At 38.0% G+C, this 15,799-nt stretch overlaps 1 protein-coding gene across 1 annotated transcript in view; it reads left to right on the top strand.

The window, feature by feature from the left end:
* DNAH6 (dynein axonemal heavy chain 6) overlaps positions 1–15,799 on the top strand; it is a 282,338-nt gene that overhangs the window by 34,173 nt on the left and 232,366 nt on the right. Inside the window, exons 6-11 of the mRNA XM_024999429.2 lie at positions 3,378–3,512; positions 3,600–3,720; positions 4,567–4,681; positions 6,731–6,899; positions 9,787–9,903; positions 13,100–13,300. Coding sequence (XP_024855197.1) covers positions 3,378–3,512; positions 3,600–3,720; positions 4,567–4,681; positions 6,731–6,899; positions 9,787–9,903; positions 13,100–13,300 — 858 coding nt within the window. The remainder of the gene's footprint in view (positions 1–3,377; positions 3,513–3,599; positions 3,721–4,566; positions 4,682–6,730; positions 6,900–9,786; positions 9,904–13,099; positions 13,301–15,799) is intronic.

Below are 15,799 nucleotides of genomic sequence, written 5' to 3'. Positions count from 1 at the left end.
AGGAAAATTGTTTATCCTCTTGAATAGAGCAGGCTAGCAACTCCTATTACTTCTTCTCATCTTTGAGACCCTCTGGATTATATGGTCCAAAATAGTTTGTGGGCTTGCTTTCATGGGGCAGTATCTCCCAATGTAGCATGTGTTTTCAATCATGAATTCAAACAGTAGGGAAATTTTTAGTGTTTACTTTGGAGGAAGGGATAATCATGGGAAAGGAACTATTAAAGTGTATGTGACCATATTTAAAATCTCTACTTCTTGAATTTCAACTTGCAGTAGAAGTTTTCTGATTGGCCCCTGGGAGTGAACTGTAATCACGCTTATTTTATGTCTATTTTATGATACTGAATCACCACCCTCTCACATCAGAAACTTCAAGTTTGCATTTTACTGGTCATTTCCTTCTCTTTGCATATGGTAATCTGAAAGATAGTTATCAAGACATCAGTTGCACAATAAATGAACTTGAAAGAAATACAACTCACATAAGATGTTAGTACAAAAACAAGTATATAAGATGTACCATCTCAAGTCCTCCATCCAGTCAAGCATTCTGAGTTGTCGAAAAGATTCTAATCCTTCTTGATATCAAACTCAGCCCCTAGACCTCTAATTTCACTAAGGATCTATCAATCATTTTAACCTATTTTACCACTGTTTTACCACCTTTCATCTTTTACCATGTCTTGGACATTATATATTTCATTAATTTATTCCTAGATAAATAGATTAGTACTTCCTCCCTTTAACCTCTCAATCCTTAAGTTTGTTTTCTTATATCATGTGCTTGAGAGTTGTCATTCTCTTTGCCCACCATTCATACCAATAGTCCTTTGACCTTGATAATATCTTCTCTTTAATGTAGTCCAAGCAGACTAGAAAGTTCACATCATTTTAATCTTAGGTTGATACAACCAAAAGACCCATTGTGTTGGTTTAAATATCTATTAATATTAGATGCTATCATTACGACACACCACTAGTCTTATATTTACAAGTTAACTAGGAAGGCTGGTTCTTTTCATTCTTTTCTGACCATGTTGAAGGGATATCCTTGAAATTTTTCTTTTTATTATTTTTAGTAACCAACCTTATTAGCATCTGTGTCCACATTTCCTTATAACAACTTTGTTGAAATAGAATTCATACAATTCATTCATTTAGAGTATGCTATTGAATGGTTATAATATATTCATAGAATGATCAACCATCACCATGGTCTATTTTAGAACATTTCTATCACTCCAAAAAGAGTGATCACTCTCCCTGATTAGCATCACGTTTCCCTGACTCCCCCAAACCAACCCCTGCCCCAGCTCTGATCAACCACCAATCTACATATTCTCTCTTGATTTGTCCACTCTGCATTTCAAATAAATTGAAACATGCAATATGTGGTCCTTTGTGACTGGCTTTTTTAACTTAGCATGTTTACTACATAGATGGACCTATATAGTAGCGTGGCATTTCCTTTTACTGGTAAATAATATTCCATCGTATGGATACATATGTTTTATTTATCCATCCACCTATTGACAGCCTTTCCCTTCTCTAGGGGATCTTCCTGACCCAGGGATTGAACCTGAGTCTCCTGCATTGCAGACAAATTCTTTACTGTCTGAGCCACCTGAGAAGCCCCATATATAAATAGTGTGTGTGTGTGTGTGTGTGTGTATATATATACAGTCTATATAGCAATACAATTGACATTTGTATATTGAGCCTGTTTCCTAAAATTTTGCAGAATTTATTATTGACTCTAGTAGTTTGTGTTTCAGTTAATTAATTAAATTTTTATTGAGACACAATTGACATATAATATTACATGTTTCAGGTGTACAACATAGTGATTTATAATTTTTAAAGGTTATAGTTTACTTATACTTATTATAAAATATTAAAATCATGCTAATGCTTATCACCTTCAATGGACACTCTTGATATACCAGCCCAGGAATGAACCACCTAACCCAAATTCCATCTGAAATTTGCTAACAGCAGAAACAATGATGAGAGGAAAAAACAAAACACCTGCTGTCTCTCTTACATTCACAACAACTTTCACTTTTGTCCTTTATGCTGATAGCCAGATATTTAAGTTAAGCCAAAGTAATTTCTCAGGTTTTATATATATATATATATATATATATCCCCCAAATTCCCACTGTCAAACTCTCACTTTTTGGCAGACCATCAATACCAGTTTTGCTGTCCACCTGGATCCTAGCTATTTATCCCTTTACCAACAGAACTTATATTTTTGGTTCAAGGACTTTTTCTCCACAGTACACTGGACTTTCTTACTTTTGCTACCCAATTTTGATTACAGTCTCGTTTCTACTCCTGTTTTCATATTAATTCATTTAATATCTTATTTCAACTCAGAAACATAGCCTGTAAACTTCTGCTTTTTTTTAATTGAATTATAGTTGATTTACAATATTGTATTTTGTTTCTTTTTATCATGAAAATTCCTCCATGAAATGAATCTTAGGGGCTACATGACTTCCTAGATGTTTTCTCAAATAAATCTCTTCACTGAGGACTCTACTAATTGTAACTTCCTTTTATTTGCACTTAGAATAAATAATTAAAACACTATTTCATGAGGTCTAAATGACCATTGTTTGTCCTGTTTTAGACACTCCTGGAAAGGAGTCCAAGAGTGTGCTGTATATAATACTTAAACCAGCACCACATATAAGTAAATTAAACTTTTAAAAAAGATAATGTATCTGCTCCTCCTCTGATTAGATTAGAAGTGAGCAGGAATGACCTAGAAACAATCTTGGAACATATGCCTTCAAAGTCAACATCCTAGAACCCAGATTTATGATGATGGCATAGCAGAAGATTAAGTTACATTATGTGACATTATTCCACAAATAATCTACATTGCAAAATAGATTCTTAATAGTGACTGTTACCCACTGAAATTGTAGAGTTAAATTTGTCTTTGTTCTATATCATACCCTCTTAGATCAATAGATAGGCACCTCCATTATCGTGGTGACTGGACATTGTAAAGTCCTCAGGAACACTAAGAATCTTTTACTAGCTGTTAGTCAAACCTAGTGAAATTTAAGATATGGCCCACTCCTCTGTTTCTTGCTCTCAACTTTATAGCTAAAGCATGTGTATTCAAAATGAAAAGAAAGGAATTCAGACAAATTGAAAATGATAATTCAAAAAATACTTCCAGAACAGAACTTCAGAAGTATCCCTTATTAATGTATGTTCTTTGTAGTTGTAGCTGAAATTAACATATAGAGCTATTTATTTTTCTTAATTCCCATTCTTGCTTTCCAAATATTTTATACCTTAAAATTTCAGCTTTTTTTTTAACTAAACAATGATAATTTTTTATTTTCATTCAGTATTTGCGACCAGCTCTCCTTAAAATAAATGAATTGTGTTATCAATTGAGTTTTATGGGACTATGTTCTATTGAAAAATATCATACCTACACCCTGCAAGAATTTAAAGCTGCACAAATTGTACGGGTAGGAGAGGTGAGAAAATTGTCTATCATTTTCAAGAGTTTTCCCCCATTTTTGATACTTTGGTGCCACCAATGATATATATTCATCAATGTCTAGGTGACAGAGCGCCTAGAAGAATTTCGAAACGAGGCAAAAGATGTGGTCAGAAAAGCTTGTCGAGTTGCTCTACGTGCTGCAGGATTTATTCCCGATGACTGTGCACGTGAATCTTCTGAGGGTATGAAAGGGAAAGAATGCCGCTGGACTAGAAGTGGTGGCTTTCTGAAATGTTAACTTGTTTCCTTTCTACTTTTCTTAAGTTTAAACTGCCGTTGTTTAGTTGCTAAGTCATGTCTGACTCTTTTACAACCCCATGGACTGTAGCCCACCAGGCTCCTCTTCCATGGGATTTCCCAAGCAAGAATACTGCAGTGGATTGCCATTTCCTTCTCCAGATCTTCCCGACCCAGAGATCAAACCCACGTCTCCTGCACTGCAGGCAGATTCTTTACCACTGAGGCACCTGGGAAGCCCTAAGTTTAAAATAATGATCCTATATTTCAGTTATCCCAAACATTGCTTGATAGATTATAAATTCATTGTATATTTTAAAGTGGGGAAAAACATGTAAATACTGAATCTTTCTTGCATTACCCCTGCTTATGTAATGGTATTTCTAAACTGGTTTACAGAACCTTTCTTTCACAAGCATTTTATAGTTGACTCAGGGTCTCTCTGCTTAAATGTATGTCCGACCTATTAGTATAGACAATCTCAGGACGGGCCCCACCTGGCAGGAAGGCTAAAGGAAAATTTTATGCAGGCAGAAAAGAAGAGTAAAAGTGTTCCTAAAAATCAGATCCTATTAAAAGGGATGTTAGCAAGCTGTCTAGCATCTTTTGTTGAGTTGAAATCCTTTGATGTGGAATTTGTTTGAATAACTGGGTTATTTCCTGGCGTCTGAAATATCTCATGAACCAAAGCATTTTGTAAGTTTTGAATTTTACTTGTCTCTTAATCCATATTGAAAGAAATGGAATTTTTACAGAAAGATTCTTGTTACTGCCTCTTCTGTTGTTCATAGGTCATTTTAAAATGCCAGAAAGCGGAAGTTTCATTGAGTTGCCTACAGGAGACGCTGAGAAAATGACCTACACAGAGCAGGCCAGCAAAAGGCATCACTGCATGAGGCTGACATGGTAAATGGTTATTCTTTCTTTCAAGAAAAACTAGAGCTTCCATCCTTCTCAGGTTTCATTAAAAGTCAAAGCCTTCGGGACTTCCCTAGTGACCCAGTGGTTAAGACTCCACACTCCCAATACAAAGGGTGAGGGTTTGATCTCTCCTTGGAGAACTGAGATCCCACATGCCACACAGCACAGCAAAAAAAAAAAAAAAACTTTTAAAGTTAAAGCCTTTATCACAGGATTTGCTAGTAGTAATGAGGGACTGGGGGACCTGGTCACCTGAATGAAGGCCCCAGAAACCCACCCCTCCAGCTGCCACCCAGCAAAGCATCCAAAGAGAGTGGTGGGTATGTCCAAGGGCCAAGAACTCCTCGTTGATCTCTAAGGTTTTGTTTCCCTCTGGCCCAGTCAGGAGTATCAGGCAGGTGATAGTAATAAGCCAGGCACATAGAGATTTGGAGTCTTCTCCAGTGGATCTGACAGTAAAGAATCTGCCTGTAGTACAGGAGACTCGGGTTCAATACCTGGGTTGGAAAGATACCCTGGAGAAAGAAGTGGTAATCCACTGCAGTATTCCTGCCTGGAGAATTCCATGGACAGAGGAGCCTGACGGGCTACAGTCTATAGGTCGCAAAGATTTGGACACCACTGAGCGACTGACACTTTGACTTTCCAGTGATCTGGAGGGCCTGCTCCACCTGTCTTGATCCCTAAAGAATTACAGGCAGCTGTACGGCCACACCAAGTTCCACCGCCTTTCTGAGTCAGGTTTTGTCACCAGGAGACCAGGGAAGAAAGTCTGCCTTCCAGACTTCACCAGGACCTTCCACCTGCTTGAAGTGAAGTGAAAGTGAAAGTTGCTCAGTCATGTCCGACTCTTTGCAACCCCATGGTCTCCTGCACTGCGGGTGGATTCTTTACCAGCTGAACCACAAGGGAAGCCCAAGAACACTGGAGTGGGTAGCCTATCCCTTCTCCAGCAGATCTTCCCAACCCAGGAATCAAACCAAGGTCTTCTGCATTGCAGGCAGATGGATTCTTTACCAACTGCGCTATGATCCACCTGCTTACCCAGCTGGATTCTGCATCATTCTAAAACCTCATCACTGCAAGTAACCCTTGCAAACAAAATAATCAAATATTACCTGAAGTGTATGTGGCACTAGAAAACACTGATGACTGTTACTCTGTGCTCACTAACTTGGTCCAACTTTTATAGCTATTTGATTAACCTTAATTGTGTCCCAGTCCTGGTGGCTGAGATGGTAAAGAAACTGCCTGCAATGCAGGAGACCCAGGTTTGATCCCTGGGTCAGGAAGATCCCCTGGAGAAGGCAATGGCTACCCACTCCAGTATTCTTGCCTGGAGAATTCCCTGACCAAAGGAGCCTGGTGGGCTACAGTCCATGGAGTTGCAAAGAGTCGGACACAACTGAGCGACTAACACTTAAATGTGAGATAAGCGAATAATAATGCTTGTATTGCAACAGAAAGCAGTGAAGCAGTCCCTGAGGCTATTATCATAGGCTAGAGGCACCTTAGGCTCCCCTTAAGCAGAATAAAAAGTTATTCCTAGTGCCTTGCTGACTCAGTTTGCATTCTAAGCACTCAAGTAGGGAAGCATTAAATTTTCATCTTTGGGTTAGCAGTTGCTGTCCAGCAACAATTACTGAATAGCAAAGATTTCATTACCATTAGAGTGTAAGTCACAGATGTGTATTTACTAATTTCTTCTTTAAAGCATTTAAAAAAAAACCTCTTATGGCCCCTTTGGCTAGATGAGCTATGTGCTTTTTTTCATAACTATATTGCTCACTAAATATCCTATGGAATGGCTAGAACGTCTAGCTAAATTGATGCTATATATTTGAGTATATTTGTGTTTTAGAGTGAAGAATGTCTAAGACAACTCTTCTAGACAGTAAATCCCTGATATCACAATATAAATATAAAGTCAAAGAGAAATTATATTTTAAAATTTAAATACTCGCTTTAGAGTCACTTTCAAAAATATGTAGTGAGTATAGAAAACTGAAGCTGTGTTTTTTTTCCCTTTTCAAGTTTTATTCGTCTAAATGACTATCTAATTGAGAATACAATGCATGTCCTAACAGTAAATTCTGCTAGCTCTCTTTTGAATTACCTCACTGACAAATTAAAACGAACACCTTCAGCAGATATCATTCAGAAATGGATTACAGAAGAGAAACCTGAAGTCACTGATAAAAAGGTAAATTCAGATACAATTAAAAAAATTCACTGGGCAACATTCATTGAGAAGTGCTTGCTGTGCTCTATGAATTATGCTATATCTTGTGTACTGGAAAAAGTAGAAGAAATGCTTAGAGGGTTTCACAGTATAAACAGTCTACTATGCACATATGGAATGGAAGAATGAAAACCAGCATATCAGCAAGTATCTAATAGCAGAGAAAACATCCACTGTGCTGAATATTGCAGTCACTCTCACAGGCATTTGCTAAAGGTTCCTCATGTGTTCACTCCATAAATATTCCTTAAGTATCTACTGTGTACCAACCCCTATGCTCAGTGTTGGGTACAGAGTGATGAAAAGCATAGACAGAATACTTGCCCCCAAGAAGCTTATAGTTCAGGGGTCATTGTGAGCATGAACTGGCAGAGAAGCAGATAAAGTGGTATAAATGAAAGAGATAAACAATGGTTTTAGAGGCAAGAAGAAGAAACTCATGGGAGCAAACCTTGGTGCTTTCAGTGCATAACCCCTTGGGAGGATGTTGATCTTAGAAACAGAGTAATTTGAGATGTTTGAGATTAAATAGTACAAATGAATAGTAGCAATGCATTCTAGAGAGAAGGCATGTTATCTGTTATCCCAATAAACTTTCCCCTAGTCAATCCTGGATTATGGCGCCATCAGTTCAGTTCAGTTGCTCTGTTGTGTCTGACTCTTTGTGACCCCTTGAACTGCAGCATGCCAGGCTTCCCTGTCCATCACCAACCCATGGAGCTTACTCAAACTCATGTCCATTGAGTCGGTGATGCCATCCAACATTTTATCCTCTGTCGTCCCCTTCTCCTCCTGCCTTCAATCTTTCCCAGCATCAGGTCTTTTCCAATGAGTCAGTTCTTTGTATCAGGTGGCCAAAGTATTGGAGCTTCAGCTTCAGCATTAGTCTTTCCAATGAATATTCAGGACTGATTTCCTTTAGAATTGACTGGTTTGATCTCCTTGCAGCCCAAGGGACTCTCAAGAGTCTTCTCCAACACCACAGTTCAAAAGCATCAAGCATCAATTCTTTGGCGTTCAGCTTTCTTTATGGTCCAACTCTCACAGCCAGTATGAAAAGGCAAAAAGATATGAAATCTTTTAGGTGCCATACCAGGTACCTAAAAATACAGCAAAACATGTTTATCTGGTTTCATCAAGCTTCCTACCTCCATATCTCTATATATCCCCAGGAAACCAACTAAGCAGTTTCAAGGGCTGGTGCTCTTTGTAATAGTTTTCATTTTCTCTAAAAGTTCAGTTTTAATTGCATATGCCTTTTCATTACTTTCCTCCCTTGTTCTTAGTTCCTTTTTTTCTCAATACTATCGCATTTTGAAAGTAACATTTATCTTTCTAATTATAAAAGTAATATACGCTAAGTGCAGAAAATTTGAAAAACACAGAAATACACAAAGAAAAGCATTCTCTACTATACCAAGACATCTATTTCCAAGGGTGAAAAGACAATCATACTTTACTTACGGCTTTATCAGCTGCTTTTTCTACTTTGCAATATATTATGAAAAATCTCCCAAGTCAATTTGTATTTTTTTCTATATAACATTCTCACATAGAAATGTATTATACAATCTTGTAAATAGTTTTCTATTGTTGATCACTTTTCCACTACTCTAAAAATGCTGCAAAGAACATCTTTGTTTATACATTTTCCATACATCTCTGATTTTTTTCCCCTTAGAAGAAATGTCTAGATCTGGAACTGTTGGGTCAAAAATATGTTCACTCACTAAGACTTTTGGAATTGATTCATAAATTCCCAGAAATTTTTGTGTCCGTTTACAACCTTTCTAGCAATGTTCAAGAATGAACTTTTGCTCACGTGAAATCTAGATGTTAGTATTCATCTCAGTCTTTGTCTATCTGATGGATGTAAAGTAGAGTTCAGTTCAGTTGAGTTCACTACTTTAAAATGCTATGTTCTTTAACTACCACCCCTGTACAGGACAGGGGGATAGGTGTTGTGACGAGAAAAACCTGGGTGTCTATTCTGGTCTGCCACTTATGAAGCAGTGTGTCCTGAATGAAATGTTTTACCTTCTCCAGATCCTACTTTCTCATGGGAGTAATAATGATACCTACTAAGACCCACTACATATGGTTGGTATAGAATTTACATGAATACTCAACTCTGTCTGGCAATCAGTAAATACTCGATAAATGTTACTGAATAAAGTATCAAGAGAAAGAGAAAGAGGAGGATGTTGACTGGCATTTCCTTTAAAAATTTTCAAATTATGATCTTGGCCCATTTTTCTATTTAAGTATATTTCTGTTTACTGTCAGTGATCATGTTATTAGTATATATTCCTTTTGACTATTTCAATTTATTTCTATTTAAATATAATCAACCTTCCATCTGCTATATCCGTTACTGATACATTTTTCCAGTTTGTCATTTGCCTTTCCACTTTGTTGATAGTTTTTTTACAAGAAGAAAAGTTTTACATAATTGCTTAATCTTTCCATATTTGCCTTTATATTTTAATTTCTTTGAAAGACATGCCAACGTTATAAAATCAGCTAATTGTATGAGTTTATGGGGCTTCTGTAATACAGAGAGTTTTTTATTTTAGACTTTGATACTTAATATCTTTATGGCCTCCTTGGTGGCTCAGCAGCGAAGAATCCAACTGCCAATCCGGGAGACTTGGGTTTGATCCCTGAGTCAGGAAGATCCCCTGGAGAAGGGAATGGCAACCCACTCCAGTATTCTTGCCTGGAGAATTCCATGGACAGAGGAGCCTGGCAGGCTACAGTCATTGGGGTCGCAAAGAGTCAGGCACAATTTAATGACTAACCAACAACAACTTATATCTTTATAACAATGCACATGTGCTCATTGCAGGGGGCCCCTGTGTTGGAGAAGCAGGAAGAAGATGAGTCTCTCGTTCCGATGTTTCTCACAGAACTGATTTTGACAGTCCAGTCACTGCTCTTTGAGCCTTCTTTGGAAGATTTTCTGGTATGTGTCTCCTCCCTTAACATCTGTGTATAAATAACGTCTTGGAAAATGAAGCAGTTGTTCTACTGTTAAATGATTAGCAGGTTCACTACTGTCACTTCTCCAAAGGGATCGTAAGAAAAAGAGCATTGGTTCTGTGCACAGCGTGGCTTCTACATAAAAGGTATCTGAAAGTTTAGCACGTTTTCTTTCATTTGAGACAGATTAGGGGCTTGATGGGGTATACTATCAGAAGAATATAGTCTGTATATGAATTTAGAGGACTTCCCTGGTGGCTCAGATGTTAAAGCGTCTGCCTACAATACGGAAGACCTGGGTTAGACCCCTGGGTCGGGCAGATCCACTTCCAGTTTCTCTCAAGTTGTTGTGAAAATTCATCTCTAAGTAGCTATCGGACTGAAGTCCCTGGTTTCCTGAGGGAAGTCAGCTGAGATCCATCCAGTTACATATGTCTGTCTGCTTCTTCAAGACCAGCTGGAGAATGTCCTTTGAGAAGGGTCCAATCTCTCTTTTAAGAACTTTCACTTGATTCAATCAGGTCTACCATGGATCATCACATCCTTTCTTTTTAAAATATGTCTATTTATTTGTGTATGGATTTTTGATTGCGCTGGGTCTTCGTTACTACATGCAGGCTTTCTCTAGTTGTGGTGGGCAGAGGCTACACTCGAATTATGGTATGTTTGCTTCCCGTTACCGTGGCTTCTCTTGTTGCAGAGCACAGGCTTTAGGGCTTCCGGGCTTCAATAGTTGCAGCACGCAGGTTCCGTGGTTGCAGCACATGGGCGTAGTTGCCTCATAACATGTAGAATCTTCTCAGACCAGGAATCCAACCAGTATCCCCTGCATTGGCAGGCAGATTCTTAACCACTGGACGATGAGGGAAGTCCCATCACATTCTTGATTAACTCACAGGCAATTATGTCTGCAAAGTCCCTTTGTCTTTCCCTATGATGTAACCTCATCATGACTATGGCATCCATCATGTTCACAGATACTGCCCATACCCAAGAGAAGGAGATTATACAGGGCATGTAAACCAGGGAGGGTGGATTCTGGAAGACATTTTAGAGTTCTGCTTTCCTCCTTCAGGTACAAGCACAGATTAATAGACCAATCAGAGACTATATTTTCTGTCTTTAGCTGGTGTACTGTGGTGCAAAAGCACTAGTAATCAGGATCTCTAGATTCTAGTCTTGGCTTTTCAATTAGTAGGCTCTTTGACCTTAGGGAAACCACTTACCTTTCTGAGGCTCAGTACATGCATCTGTGAAATAAGGAGGCAGGTGAGTTTTAAGGTTGCTTCCTCTTCCAACAATTTTTGATTCTGTAATTTATGAGATCATCAGGCTTGTTTAGGATATTTACAAGGATGAGAAGCCTGCTGAGGTCCCTATGGTTGGACTCTCTCTCAGGAGTTCCCAATAAGAGAGGCACTGCATTTTCATGCCCTTTCCAGGCCAGAATATTCATAGTCTTAACATGGAAGACAGAGTACAGGAGATAACACAAGAAAGCTCTCTCCAACTAGCAGCTGTCTATTCTCCTTAAGTGCCAAGGGATAGGCCTTGAAAACCTCAACACTTAATCTTTCCTGTTGAAGGACCCTACTCCCAACATGAGTGTTAGTCAGTCATTCGTATCCAGCTCTTTGCAACCCCATGGACTGGAGCCTGCCAGGCTCCTCTGTCCATAGAATTCTCCAGGCAAGAATACTGGAATGGATAGCCTTTCTTGGATCTTCCCAACCCAGGGACTGAACCTGGGTCTCCTGCATTACAGATGGATTCTTTACCACCTGAGCCACCAGGGAAGCCCAACAGGAGTATTTTTAATTCCTAGATAAGTTGTAGGCTAAGCATGTTCATATGTTCACACCACACATAAGATTTTGCTTCATGTAGCCCCAAATTAGCCAATGGCAGTATAAACAGGACTATCAATCATGAATTTTCTATTTTTTTCTCACTCTTACTTTGGTCATTACTCTTAGCATTTCAAACATGCATACACACATAGAGCTTCATCTAAAGGAAAAATCATATACTTAAGTCTTGACATCTGACAGTGTTCTTGCTTGGATTAACTATGGTCTCCTACTACTTGATCCAAATACTTGATCCAAAAGATTATGCTGTGAAAGTGCTGCACTCAACCTGCCATGAGATGTTACATATGCATTTTAAAATGGGATTTATACACCAGTTTTATCCTGCTCTCTCTTTTTTTTTATAAGCTTTGTAACATTATATTATAAACTTTTCCCATGTCATTCATTAATCAATCTTTGGAGACACCATTTTGAAAAGGTACCTAATTTTCATTTGTATAAATATACTATAACTTAACCATTCTATTTTTGAACACTAAAGTATTTCTCTAATTAGTTTTTACTATAAGTATTGCTTCAGTGAGTGCCGTTCCACATGAATTATTGTTTACATACCTAATTGTTTTCTAAAGATAGATATCTAGAATGGAAATTACTGCTCAAAGAATATGAACTTTTATTGCTTGCTTGCTAGTCTGCCATGTCTGACTCTGCAACCCCATGGACCATAGCCTGCCAGGTTCCTCTGTCCATGGAATTCTCCAGGCAAGAATACTGGAGTGAGTTGCCATGCCCTTCTCCAAGGGATCTTCCTGACCTAGGGATCAAACTTGTGTCTCTTATGTCTCCTGCATTGGCAGACAGGTTCTTTCCCACTAACACCACCTGGCAAGCCCTGCTTCTGCTGCTGATGCTAAGTCGCTTCAGTCATGTCTGACTCTGTGCAACCCCATAGACGGCAGCCCACCAGGCTCCCCCATCCCTGGGATTCTCCAGGCAAGAACACTGGAGTGGGTTGGCAAACCCTAGCCACCCTTTAAACATTCCCTGATATTCTTAGGCCTGTCTTGGCCTTCTTTCCCTTATGACTTTTCTGGGTTTTGTTCATATTTCAAATGAATATAATATATTCATCTTAATGTGTTGGAATTTTTTGCTTATCAGTTTCTCTCTCAATTAGAAAACATAGTTCCTAAATACAGGGGCTGTGTCTTCTGATTTGTCATATACTTAGAGTCAATGTAGTACTTGGTATGGTTGAATGAATTATTCTTATTTATTTTAGTATTTTAGAAAATTCATAAATTTTTATATATATACGCTTATATGTATTTACATTTTTGTTTGTGCTTTTCTCTCTAACAGGATGGTATTTCAGGTGCAATTAATCATTTCCAAAACACTGTGTTATCAGTTCCTAATCTCGTGCCTGATTCATATTTCGATGCTTTTACCAGCCCTTACATTAACAACAAAATGGAAGAAAAAACTTGTGGGTTTGGTCCAAGCTTATCAGCAGTATTTGATGATGATAAGAATTTTCACACAATTATCTTCCAAATAAAGGTATATTTTCTTTTACTAAAGCCATTTTTACAATACTTTAAATTCTTAATTAACTGAGCAACATATTTTCTTCCTGTCTTATCTTTAAATTGAATGCTACTTAATCTCTAGATGGTTAAGAGATTTTTTTAAAGTCCTAGTATATCAGAGCACTGATGATAGGAAAGAGACATAAAGGCACAAGCTATTCAAGATGGCATAACTTCTAGGGGAGAAAATAAGGTAGATACAGGGTGCTCAGGGCTGGTGCACTGGGATGACCCAGAGGGATGGGATGGGGAGGGAGGAGGGAGGGGAGTTCAGGATGGGGAACACATGTAAACCCGTGGTGGATTCATGTCAATGTATGGCAAAACCAATACAATATTGTAAAGTAATTAGCCTCCAAAAAATTAATTAATTTTTTTTAAAAAAAGGAAGAAGAGGCATTATTTGAACATTGAGTGGTGCAGAAGAAATAAAGCAACTGATGAAAAGTTAAGGTCCTGCTAAACAAAAAAGAACCAAAAAATCAGAATATACCTGACTCCCCACAACCAGATGATAAAATAAAGTAATCTGTACATTGCTACACTTACAATATAAAATGCCTTTGAATTATAAATCTTATAGATTACTCCAAATCCATGAACTGAATTAATTAAAATATATTAAACACATGAGAAGTTACCATAGGGAAAAATCATAAAAATGAAGATTAAAAAAGCTAATGAATATTCCTTCTCTTCCCCCTCAAAGCCATGAAACAAAGGCTGTACTGTAAACTCAAGTATATAACATCAAACACATATTCAAGCCTGAATATGTGTGAAATAACATATCAAAAATTCAGAATTTAAAATATAAATGGTATTGTTTTAAGACAAAATTATCTCAGAAATGTAGACTAAATTTCATAGTGTCCAAAGGAGAATAAACTGAAACTAAAGTTTAAAAGACAGGAAAACACCCAAGAGAATGCAAATAAGCTAGTGTTTCTGCATGTCTTCAGTTGCTCAGTTTTGTACAACGCTTTGCGACCCTATGGACTGTAGCCCACCAGGCTCCTCTGTCTATGGAATGTTCCAGGCAAGAATACTGGAGTGGGTTGCCATTTACTACTCCAGGGGATCTTCCTGACCCAAGGATAGAACCCACATCTCTTGTGTCTTCTTCATTGGCAGGCAGATTCTTTACCACTGTACAAGATATAAGGAAAAAAATGGTTAGGAAGAAAATAATCAAAATGGAAAACAGGCAAAGAAGAAATAATATACATATAATTAAAGTCTCTGAAGAAGAAAAACAAAACAAGGGGTAGAACAAGCATATAACTATAGTCCAAGAAAAGAAACTGTGAATCTATATGCAGAGTACCTTGGAAAATTGACCTAGACCAATTAACTCTGAGATACGTACTCTTGAAACTACTATCTTTCAAAGAAAAAAAAAAAAATTTCCTCCAGTTCTCAAAGCAAAATAATAACATAACATATGGAACTAGCATCAGGCTTCTCAAAATGACATATAAAGAAAGGTGATGATGGAACAGCACTTTTTAATGAAACTCAAGGGGAAAAAGTGTGATCAAGAATTTTTATCTAGATAAGCCAGTCCTTCAAGTAGCAAGGCCATAGAAAAAGTAGTTTTAGAAAGACAATGTGACCTAGAGAACTTGATGCTGATCTGGAGTTTTTGTGGAACGAAGATGAGTTTCATCCAACCAAGAGATATCTGGTAAAAAGACTGATCTTTCTATTTGTAGATCCACATGTAAGGAGCTTGGAAGTTGCCACTCCATCCTAACAAGTAAAAAGCTGAACACATTGATTGAACAGACTGTTAATGGGTCTGGAAGAGAGGCGAAGGCATAGGGAAAACCACAGCCCTCAAGATTAGAGAGACAGAGTAATATATACCAGAAGGCATGGTTCTGAGAGCAGAGACTCATGGGCAGAAACCTCAGTAAGAACCAGTGCCAGGACGGGAAAACCAGAACTGTAATTGGTACTTTGCTGGAAGCTCAGTGTGAACAACTCAGAGTAAAACACTCCGGGGACCCAGTTATAGGAGACTCCCACAGTATTATGAAATTTACCTGCAGGAGCTCAACCAGGTTCTCACAGTAAATATTAGAAAAAGATCTCCTCATGCTTCCAGCAGGGAGAGGGGAAAAGGAATCATTTGAAATATATCAGAGCACTCTGTTCTTAACAAGGCCTGCCCTTAGAGGAAATTAGTTATCCAGGGTTTAATTTGCTAGTGTATTGTCAGGTCTTTACTGACCTGAGGGAAGGGAAATATACAACTCCAGCCTACTCTAGCCATCCTGTCTCACCTAAGGAGAGATGGGGGAAAAAAGCAAGAGACATTTATGATACTTACAGTGCAGAGGCACTGGCTCACTAAAAGACTGAGACCTAATCAAAGGATGAAGGTAAAATATATCCCCTTCCCTGACACATATCATCCTCTAACTAAGGACCTATTAACAGCCATTCCTTTTACCAAGTATATCAT

Source organism: Bos taurus, chromosome 11 (genome assembly GCF_002263795.3).
Source record: "Bos taurus isolate L1 Dominette 01449 registration number 42190680 breed Hereford chromosome 11, ARS-UCD2.0, whole genome shotgun sequence".
Classification (NCBI taxonomy): domain Eukaryota; kingdom Metazoa; phylum Chordata; class Mammalia; order Artiodactyla; family Bovidae; genus Bos; species Bos taurus.
Note: the sequence above shows the minus strand (reverse complement) of the source record. Positions and strands in the feature narration are given on the sequence as shown.